The sequence below is a fragment of the Schistocerca gregaria genome, chromosome X, assembly GCF_023897955.1.
Source record: "Schistocerca gregaria isolate iqSchGreg1 chromosome X, iqSchGreg1.2, whole genome shotgun sequence".
Classification (NCBI taxonomy): Eukaryota; Metazoa; Arthropoda; class Insecta; order Orthoptera; family Acrididae; genus Schistocerca; species Schistocerca gregaria.
In genome coordinates, this window is record NC_064931.1 from 68728548 (window position 1) to 68739708 (window position 11161).

The window sequence follows — 11161 nt, forward strand, 5'->3', positions numbered from 1 at the left end:
CATCCTTTTTTTGTGCTCCTGCAAGCAGCTATCCCTCCCCAATCCTGTCCCAGCCCTTCCTTATCCCCACCACCCAGTTACCTCTTCCATCGTGCACTGCTGCTCACTGTCTGGCTTCAGCAGCTAGAGACTGTGGTTCTGTGTGTGTGTGAGTTGCATTTGCGCGAGTGCTTGTGCGTATGATGTCTATTTTCAACAAATCCCTTGTTGCCCAAAAGCTCACTTTCTGACAGTCTTTTTGTTGCTCCTATTGGCAATTCAGCGTCTACACTATATGGTGAGTAGCAATTATCCTTTTCATAACATTGTAACTTCATACTAGTTGTGAATAGTACAACTGCAAACATGAAATTTATGTGATATAAACTGGAACAGCACTAATATACTTAAATACTATTGTTTAATTGTTTCAACCCGCTGTTCATATTTCATTATTTAACTTTGTTGATTTTTGTTTGAAAACAACCCAGACTTCTTTTTATTTCAAGGTTTTATTGAAAAGAATACGTGGGCTGGATTGGATGATTTCTATGGATCACTAGCAAAGGCACTTCAGGTAGAATGTGATCATGACAACATTTCCAAGAAGAAAACAACAAGAAGACGCAGACGAGGTGCTACAGTTGGTCCAAATCTTCTGGAAGATTCCACACCTCGTCTTGGACACCCACTAACAAGTATACATACCCCCCTTGTATTTAAACACCTATCATTTTGTTGGCACTCAGTTAAAACTGAGTAACTGTAACTGACATTTTTCTTTTGCAATATATGTTTCAAAATATTTATTTTGTGCCATCAGACTTGTACAGTAACTCAATAAGAAATGTAGAACTAATTTCAGGCATGCCTCTGGGGAGTGTGTTGTTTCTCTTCCTGTTCAGTTGTACATTGCTGACCTAGCAGACAGCGTTGTAACCTCTGTTTTTGCACACATGATAAAGGTATCTGTAATGATGTGCTGTCAGAAAACAAAAGATCTGCGCAATTATTCAGTTAAGTCTCGATAGGATTCCAAAGTCTTGCAAAGATAGGTAGCTTGCATAAAAGTTCAGAAATGTGCAATTGACGACTATAATATCAATATGTCATAATTGAAATCGGTCAACTCGTGTAAGTACCTGTGTGTAACAATTTATAGGGGATATTTATTGAAATGCTCACCAAGGCTCAATTGTAGATACAATAGGTGACAGACAAACAACATTACGTACAAAACACTTATGCGACCCATCCTAGAATATTGCTAAGGGCCCATACCAAATAGAATTAAGGTAAAGTAGTTAAAGTTGTGTGTCCTGGCCGTAGATGGGCCAGTTAAGCCCAATCTGCCGCTATGTCTTCCTCTGCCAGGGCATCATCGAATGCAGTATAGAGGGACATGTGGTCAGCGTGTAACTCTCCCAGTCATTGTTGGGTTACTTGACCTTGGAACAACTACTAATTGGTCAAGTAGCTCCTTGGTTGGTCTCACGAGGCTGAGTACAGCCCACACCCAGTCCCCCTAGGAGAAATCCCTGGCAATATAGGGAATCGAACCCCGTTCCATGCATGACAGTCACTCGTGCTAACCACGTAGCTAAGGAGGGGGACAAATAAAACTAATGGGGGATATTAAAATATATAGATAAAGGCAGCAAAGTTTGTTTGGAGATGCTGAGAGGTCAGAGCTAGCAGAGGTTTGAAGATAGGTACTAATTGTCCCACAAAAGGACCAGCTATAAGTGAGCAGTCTAGGAATGTCCTGCAATCACAAGTTGCTCCCTTTAGGACCCACTAAAACAAAATTAGACAACGGTAATTACAGTGCTTCCAGGGGTCCTTAAGCAGTCATTCTTCCTGCAACCCAGGTGCAGATGGAAAGGAAAGAAGACATAATACTGTAATAAGTGGTACAATGGGAAATACCCTTGGCCATGCACTTGACAGTGGTTTGCATAATACAAATTCCCTCTCCCTCTCCCTCTCCCTCTCCCTCTCCCTCTCCCTCTCCCTCTCCCTCTCCCTCTCCCTCTCCCTCTCCCTCTCCCTCTCCCTCTCCCTCTCCCTCTCCCTCTCCCTCTCCCTCTCCCTCTCCCTCTCCCTCTCCCTCTCCCTCTCCCTCTCCCTCTCCCTCTCCCTCTCCCTCTCCCTCTCCCTCTCCCTCTCCCTCTCCCTCTCCCTCTCCCTCTCCCTCTCCGTCTCCGTCTCCGTCTCCGTCTCCGTCTCCCTCTCCCTCTCCCTCTCCGTCTCTCCTCCACTTTTCCCCCCACTCTTCTTCTATGTCTCCCCTTTCCCTCTGTCTCACCTCCCCCTCCCTCTATCCCTATCGCTACCCCTACCCCTCTCCCTTTCGAGGAATGCTCTTTCTATGGTGAAAACAGCACAGGAGTGATCATTATATTCATATTTCTGATTACAGGGCCATATCTGAATGATGGTCGAAGCAGTGGTCCAGACTTCTTGGCATGGACGTTAGTAGTGGTTCTTACTGTTCTTGTGTTCCTAAATGGGCTTTTGTATTGCAAATTGTGGATGTTGGAGGAATGGACACAACATACAGATCACCCTTTCTCTGTAATGGACCTGCAAGTAATGAGGTAAACTTTTCCATCAAAATTTATTTTCCTTCATTGTTTCATATTAAATATAAGTAACCCTTTGGAAAAAGAACTGAACATTGTTGTATTCTGCAGCACACTCTAATACTTTGAATTATTCTGCTATGTTGGCTTACTTATGTAAATGCAAGTCTTGATACGTCCCTCTCACTTTGGCTGGCTACACACACACACACACACACACACACACACACACACACACACACACACACACACACACACACTCTCTCTCTTTCTATCTCTCTCTCTCTCTCTCGTGTGTGTGTGGGGGGGGGGGGGGGGGGTGTACATGCATGCATGAGTGCGTAAAGCTTCACACATTTACCTTCACCAGTCCATATCATGCCTGGAGTGGTAAAACTTGGACAAAAAGCTGAGTACATTTTCTCCTGAAGTGAAGTCTGGAATTGTTGCTGCTTTTGAAATCTTATTCCTCTCTGCCTTGCCCTTCTTGCTCTCTCCCATGTTACCCTTGAATTTGAGAAGAATAAAACTCAAATTCCTGTTCATCTAGATTGAGGTTTTCCCACAAATCAGTTGACATTAATGCTAAGATGGTTCCTTTGTAAAGGACATGACCCAGCTCTTTCACTGTCCTTCTCATATCCAAACTTATGTTGTATCTCTAATGATCTTATCATCAATGAGAAGTTAAACTTAATCTTGCTTGCTTTCTTGCTGCCTTTCTTCTCTCTCCCCTTCTATACAAACAACTGATGTCTCTTCTCTCTGCACTGCCCCTCTTCCCACTCTTGGTTGCCTATGGGTTCCATCTGCACAATTTGTGCTGTTGTGTTAGAAATGCATGTGTGTCTTTACAAATTAACTTTGTCCACTTGATGAAGGGGCCTGATATGAATGTAGTGTAAGAGCAGTTAATCATTTTTATGTGCTTGTCGACCATTCAGTACATCATTGCAAGTGTGAGTGGTGACCTACTTTTGAATTATGTACCTTGTATCCAGAATTTTCATTATTATGTTGCATGTGTTTGTTGTAAAGACGCTGTTGACATACAGATCATATTCTGCAACAGTTCTATAACAGAAGTGGACTTCACAGTTTCTTTCCTGGCCTTTTATGTTTTAATTTTATGAGTTAGACTTCTGGATATTCTCTGATAGATTAGTGCATTACTAAACAGCTTTCGGCTTCTCAGGCAGTAAAGTATTACCGAATAGCCTGTAGGTAGTGTTTCATTTTTAGATGCGCATGCATTCTATCAAATAATTCAATTAACGAAACTTCATTCAAGAATCATTTTTACCTACACAAACCCTTTGTAGGCATCACAACTGTGGTTGGTTGTTTTTGTGTGAGCTATTCTTAGGTAATAAATTTTACTACAATTGTTAGACATTTCATTCTACTTTATCTTTTCTACACAATTGCAGAAACCCACCAAAATCTCATGAAGAGTGGTTGAGGTTACTACAGCAACAGGAGATTCTTCATAACGTTGAAATGCAAAAATGGCAGAAAGTTCTGCAAGCTGCTGTGCAGTTACTACGTCAGGTAGTCTTTAGATTTCCTAAACTAACAAATTTTATTGTATCTGTGTTGTCTTAAACTATTTTGTTTTTTAATTTTTGTACATACAGAGTGAAGAATCATTGAGTGAGCTGCAAGTCAGTATTAATCCATTAGTCAGCAAGAAAGTATTATCTATACTGAAGGAATCTGTTGCAGAAGAGGAAACTACAAGCAACAAAAATGTTGAACAGACCGTGAAATATCCACAACAAACAGTAAACATTGTACCGCGAAATGCTGGAGAAAATCAAGAGTTGTAACACATATTGTATGCAGTTTCTGTAAAACTGTAAAGTGCTATCCTTTTAATGTATGGGTTGGCCAGAGGCTGTAAACATAAGTGTGTGTGTTCTGTATGTGTTCCCAAAGTGCATCTGCTCAGTTTGAGCAGTATGCCTTGTTTTATATGGATTTGTAAAACTGTAGGAAGTGTGGGACTGCAGTAGTATTTTATCACTCTTACCCTACATGAGAGATTGTGCAGAAATATCCTGAAGAAAATTTTTCTAGTGTACATGTGGTGCAAAAAAGTGACTTTCAGCTGTTAGACTCAAGTTGCCACTTTTGAATGTTAGGAGTATGAAAAATTTTCCTGTTTTTTACCTGTGATAGTTAAATACTAGTTGTCATCGATAATGGACAACTAAAATAGCAGTTTTGATATTTTTAATAGAATAATTTGTTGTTATATTGTGGCAGTGCAAAACAGTTATAACTTACAGTATTGAAGAGAGGAGGAGTGTGTTGTTTTGGGGGAAGGGGTGTGAGAGAGAGAGAGAGAGAGAGAGAGAGAGAGAGAGAGAGAGAGAGAGAGAGAGAGAGAGGGGGGGGGGGGTGCGTGCGTGCATCCGTGGGTGGGTGGATGGGTGGGTGCATACGCACATTAGTTGATCTTATATGTATTGAGGTTAAAACAGTGTATAGGTGTGAAGTGAATTTTATACCTGGCGTTAAACTAGTGGAAATACTTTATTTATGTCGAACTAGAATAGATAGTCAAAGTTCAGTATGCCACGTCAGTATCATTGTCTAATAGTGTACAAGGACAGTCATAAGTAGTGTTTGTATTTATTATTGTGGTTATCTTAGCACTGAGTTTATTTTATTAAGTCATACGTTGAATAAATTTGTTGAATATTTAAATAATGAATGCCAGTTATTTGTGATATGTCAGTCAGGTGTTGCACAAATTAATTTGCATTGTAAAGATGTGGGTCACTGATTTAATGAACTAATGAAACACTGCAAAATTCATACATTTTTATTGTGCTTTTCTATCTGTCTTTGTTACAGACTTTTGTGGCAGATTGCAATTGTTAACTCTAAGCAGAGCAGTAGATGCTGTTGACTGTTTTTATCATGGTAGTGGTCCTGGTACTGATGCTGGTAGTTATGATGGGCTGTTGTTGTTGTTGTTGTTGTTGTTACTGATTTTTTACTGCTGCTACCACTGCTGCTGCCACTACCATCATAATTATAGTTTTTACTGTTACCAGTACTGTCATTTTCACAAGTAGTTCCATTGTACTGGGTGCCCCTTTCGTTACTGTAATCATTATTTTGACGTTGAATAATGTATAATATAGAATTCTTACATAGGAATTATTTTACTGATAACTTTAATACTTATTGTGAAAAAATTAATTTACTCTCAGCTCAGATCTGAATCTGCCATGTCTAAAATTTGAAACAGAAACTAGTCAGTGACATAAAGTTCATATTTTACTTCACATACAGAGAAAAGGGTCACTAAGGGTTATGAATAACTATCAGATCTATTGTCTCGTGTAATATAAGTTTGTTGTGTAATTTAATTTCATATTTGTAGAAAGATTATAATTATTTATTTGCAAATGCACACTTTCATCCCTCCAACACTTTCAAAATATTGCTAGAAAATATTAATAGCAGTTGTAGAGGTGGCTACCACAGCTATTCCATCTACCCTTTCTAGCTACTGCTGTGGCTGTTACAGTAAGTGTGTTACACTCATCTCAGTCTTCTTTTATTCAATGGTGTCTTCACAATGAATACTTTTTTTTAGGAGGGGGGAAGGGGTTAAATATCATTACCAAACCACATTGAAGGTGTTAGATCAGTGGTTGTAAGGGTATAGAACATAAAATTAAATTCAAAGTTCAGCTCGTGGTTAAGTTTCCAACCATAAGTGTGTTCCTCCATCATGAGCAGGATAAGCAGTCACAAAATTGATTTGGTGTTGTGTATCCACCACTAATATCATTTTACTTTCTGGAATGCATGGTGCAGTCATTGATTTCCACAGTGCTGCATGTAAGAAGATAGCTTAACACTTGTTATTAAGAGTAATTAGTGTTTTGTAATGAAGTAACATGTTTCATAGAAAAAATTGTACAAGGCATTTATTTAAGTCTTAGAATGACTGTGTACTGTGTTGTTTTTTGCGCCAGATTTGTGTGAGCCTGTCATTGAAATTTAACTTGGTCATTGTTCATTGTTAGGATTTGAGATCCAAGGCTGTTGCAGTTTCGAGGAATATTTTGTTGGTTACATTGATCAGGAAGTCCCCTTCTGTATTGTGTAGTTTCTAGCATGCTATTATGATGGTAGTCAGGTGAATGACTCATGAAAACACATTACAAAAACCATACAGTTTTATTGTGTCGTTTATACATTTTGGCAACAGTCTTTTGCTGTGTAAGCTTTCCATCCCTGCTCCTGTTAAGGATGTGAAATGACACTGATATTGAATGAAGACTTGTGTTCTGTCTCTTCACTATTTACTTGCGTATAATAATACTTTTGACAGCAACATGTTTTAAGGTTTTTGCTGTTGGCCAGTTCCTCTTATGAACAAGCAGAAATACTTTGATTTGCATAAATTAGAAAACTGTATCATCTCTAAACAGACTTTAGTATTTTCAAAGAAGCTACTTTGATTTCTGATAGTTTTTCTGTTCAGTAAATTATTGTACGAAATCAGCTGCATATCCAGGCTGATGTAGTGGAAATTGTTGTGTCCACAGATAAAGATAATTCTTCTGCCTGTGTAAGAACATATCTTGTTGTAACAAATAGTTTTCAGTCAACCAGAATTCCCCAGTAATGCAAAATGCCATGTGTTGTGTACATTTTCAAGTGTAGCTTTCTTAAGGCAAATGCTAGGAAAAAGTTACTGTAATATGTAATCCAGTCATTGATGAAATTATGTACAAATTATTTGCTCTTTGGCAGTTAAAAATATTTGCATGTCCAGCAACATTCCATACAAAATCACATAGCAATGTACTGTTAAGAATTAAATGTGCATCAGGACAGTCAGAATTATTATAGTAAGTTTTACTGGAGTTAGGGAGAATATAAGTGACCTTCATTAAAGAGCTACTCCATATTTTGCCTCATGCATATGAGGAGAATGCAGTAGGACATTAATAAATGTGAAGTGTATGTATTACCATGTGTAGTGATGATTTTGTGTGCATAGCCTTGAAATTACTTATTATTAGTGTCCATTCCATACTTCATCTAGTCACGGAGTTGGTGATTTCCATGCGCTTCAGCTGTGATATTTACAAACACACAGAATCACATGCTTCTCTAGTCAATAGTTACCCTGTAGCTGTTTGCTGCTTTCCCCCCAACCCTCTCCTTTTCTCATATCCAAGCTAGCACACAAATAATAATAAGAAAAAAAAAAAAAAACTTTGCATAACGTACTTAACCGTGTGGTGCACATATCCACTGGAGTGGATAGCTGTTAATGTCATTTCTTTGCTGTTTCCAGTCACCCTTATTCTTCTGCGGCTCTACAACTCATGAGGAGTTGTAGCCTCTTCAACTATCTCCTTCCATATATCCCAGTCCCTTGCTAGCATTTTCCAGTTCCTGTAGCCCATCTTCCGAATGTCTTCTATGTCACCATCCTCCCATCAGTTTTTTGATCGACCATGTTTTTCTCTGTCCACCTGGTTTTTCTTGTAATATATGTTTTGGTGTTTCTGTGTCATTCACCTGTGCCATGTGTCCAGACCAATTCAGCCTAGATGACTTCACAATTCTTCTAACAGGCTGGTCTTTGTAGATGGTATACAACTCAAGGATGTATTCCCTCCTCCATCTTTCCCTTTTGTAAATTGGACCAATGATTCTCCTGAGTATCTGCTGGATTGCTGTCTGTTCCTGTCCCTTGTTGTTGTTTAATTTTCTCATTGCAGTTCTCGCCTCTTCTAAGTTAGGTGGATCCACACTGTTATGTAAGTTCTCTTCCTCCTGTATTTCTGTTCCTGTTGAGTTCCTTGGTACAACTGGTCTCACATTAAGGAGCTTATCAAAGTAGAAATGCCACCTCTTACATATCTCCTTCTGTTCACTTAAAATTTTTCCAGTCTCATCTTTTATTAAACTTTTTCTGTCCTTGAAAGGTTTCCGTGCCTTATTCACCTCCCTATAAAATCTTCTTGTCTTGTTTGCACTTTTCAGAAGCTGCATTTCTTCAGTACTTGCCTTCATCCACTCCTTCATTTTCCTTCGATGGGCCCATTTTTCAACTCTCCGTTTTTCTTTATATTCCTCCATTATCCACCTGGTATAATGTGGTTGTAATGTCTTTCTGTATGCTTCATTTTTTCATTTGTTACTTTTCACATTCATTATTGAACCACGAGGTTCTTGTTTGCCATGCACAGTTCCTATCTCACTTGCTGTTGTACGCACTGTTTTTTTTTTTATCTTTTCTCACGGATCTTCAATCTTGTTACATTCTCCAGCCTTTCCAAGGGCCTGAATTATTCTCTCCTGGTATTGTTCCCTTGCTTCCTCTGAGTCTAAAGCTGTGCTGCCATATATCTATGTCTTGGGCCAGGTTTGTTTCACTACGTTGGATATTCTTGCCCTATTTGGAACTATTAAACTCATATCTAGTAAGATGTATTTCCTTGTGTGGAAATAATGTCGAGCCTACCACCATGTTTGTAGATGTTGCAAATGGTATTAACCTTGTCCCATTGTCATTACTTACAGCATGTTTACTATGAATGTCGATTCTTGGTGTCTAGATGTGTTCTCTTCCCACCTGGGCATTGTCCGCCCCCAGTAGCTGAGTGGTCAGCGTGGCAGAATGTTAATCCTTAGGGCTCAGGTTCGATTCCCGGCTGGATTGGAGATTTTCTCCGCTCAGGGACTGGGTGTTGCGTTGTCCTAATCGTCATCGTTCATCCCCACTGACGTGCAAGTCGCCAAAGTGGCATCAAATCGAAAGACGTGCACCCGGCGAATGGTCTACCTGATGGGAGGCCCTAGTCACATGACATTTTACCTGGGCATTTAGGTCTCTGGCTGGTATTTTTATATCGTGCCCTGGGTATTCATCATTTGCTCTTTCCAGAAATTCATAGAAAGCTTCGTCCTCCTCATTCTCTGATTCTTCAGTTGGTGTGTGGGCGTTAATTGTGGAGTAATTGTAGAATTTCCTGTCTATCCTAAGTGTTGATAGTCTTGGGTTTACGGATTTTAATCCACATACCAAATGCTTTAGTTGATGATGCACCACAAATCCTGTCCCGAACTCATGTTTCCTTTTGCTACAGCTATGAAATATGTTTGCTTCTTTCTTTTCTAGGATTCCACTCCTGGTTCATCTTACTTCTTGTAATGCTCTGGTACTCTGCTTCAGGTTCATTATTTGGTCTAACATCATTTTCAGAGGCCCTGGGCAGTATAGTGATCTCACATTCCAAGTACTGATGAATATATCTGAAATATGCTTTATATTGTTTTTCTTTCTTTTCTTGTCTCCATTGTTTGGTTGCCCATCCTTTGTAGCTTTTTCGATGCCATGTCAACTTTTTTTTTTCCATCCAGCTTTTATTTGTTGAAGTTTTGTAACAGGTGTTTTTTACAGAGTGGGCCGTCAACCCTGCATCCAACCTCTACTGGAGGACGTAATTTTTTTCCAGGGTTTTCATCCCACACAAATACTATGGAAAAACTTAGCATAACATGCTTAACCATGTTGTGCACATGTCCACTGCAGTGGATAGCTGTTAATGTCATTTCTTTGGCACTTTAAATCAGACCTGGACCTGCAAATTTCTTGTGGTCAACTCCAGTTTACACTCCCTACTGGTTCTGTGCCCTGCATGCATTTGCAGTCTCAGGACTGATTGAAAACACCAAAGAAGTGACCACCTAACAGCTGTCCACTACAGTGGACATTTGCACCACACAGTTAAAAGAATGCCTTATTCAATGCTTCATGGCAAGGTTTGTGGTCAGTGGGTAGGACTGATGACCTTATCTTACTTTTCTCACTGTACAGCTTTACTTTTGGCCAGATTTAAACCCTGGTCAAGCCAAACAGAGAGGATAAGAGATATAGTGAATGTGATTAAATGGTATCATGTTCATTACCTAAGATCCAAACTTTTTCCTGTGGAATGTAATGACAGTGCAGAAAAAACAATGGAATGTCCAGATTCTTGTTGCAGTAAGAAACGTTTGATGCTAAAAAAAATCTCAGTGCTATTTGTTATTGAGAGACAAACATTTTAAAGTATATATACAATTTCATTAGAGAGATAGACATCAACCTCTGTTAGAATCACACACTGAAAATTTTTTTTGACCATTTTCTTAAAATTTGTTGATATAATAATTTGTGCAATTTTGTAGTCTTCTTCTCTTTCACTCAACTAAAGTTTGTTTCCTTCATTTTGTGAAATAGTCTGATACCTGATAAGAAGTTTAGATAAAAATGTGTAATGTTTTAGAAATTGTAGATATTTTACTTGAGAAGATAAGTTGCATGTGTAACAAGGTTTTTTTCACTGTGTTTACTACCATTGTTACTAAAGCATAGGTATGAAAGTTCTTGCTTACCATGAAAATGACACTATTTATCATGTGGTACAGTAACTCTGTGTAATGTACTGTTTATGTAAAACTGCTGAGTGAAATAAGTATCTAGTATAGAGTAAGCATTTTTATTTGAAATTGATGATGCTATGTATAGTGAAACATAATATGGTGTTACCTCATGATTGGTTATAAGA

At 38.8% G+C, this 11161-nt stretch overlaps 1 protein-coding gene across 4 annotated transcripts in view; it reads left to right on the forward strand.

Moving 5' to 3' along the window:
- Positions 1 to 5279, forward strand: part of LOC126297594 (protein Aster-B-like) — a 206066-nt gene extending 200787 nt beyond the window's left edge. For all 4 annotated transcript variants that reach the window (XM_049988569.1, XM_049988570.1, XM_049988571.1 and 1 more), the window contains 4 exons: positions 489 to 677; positions 2402 to 2579; positions 3995 to 4115; positions 4202 to 5279. In XM_049988569.1, the coding sequence (XP_049844526.1) occupies positions 489 to 677; positions 2402 to 2579; positions 3995 to 4115; positions 4202 to 4393 (680 nt within the window). In that variant the 3' untranslated portion in view covers positions 4394 to 5279. The remainder of the gene's footprint in view (positions 1 to 488; positions 678 to 2401; positions 2580 to 3994; positions 4116 to 4201) is intronic.
- The last annotated feature ends 5882 nt before the right edge of the window (positions 5280 to 11161 follow it).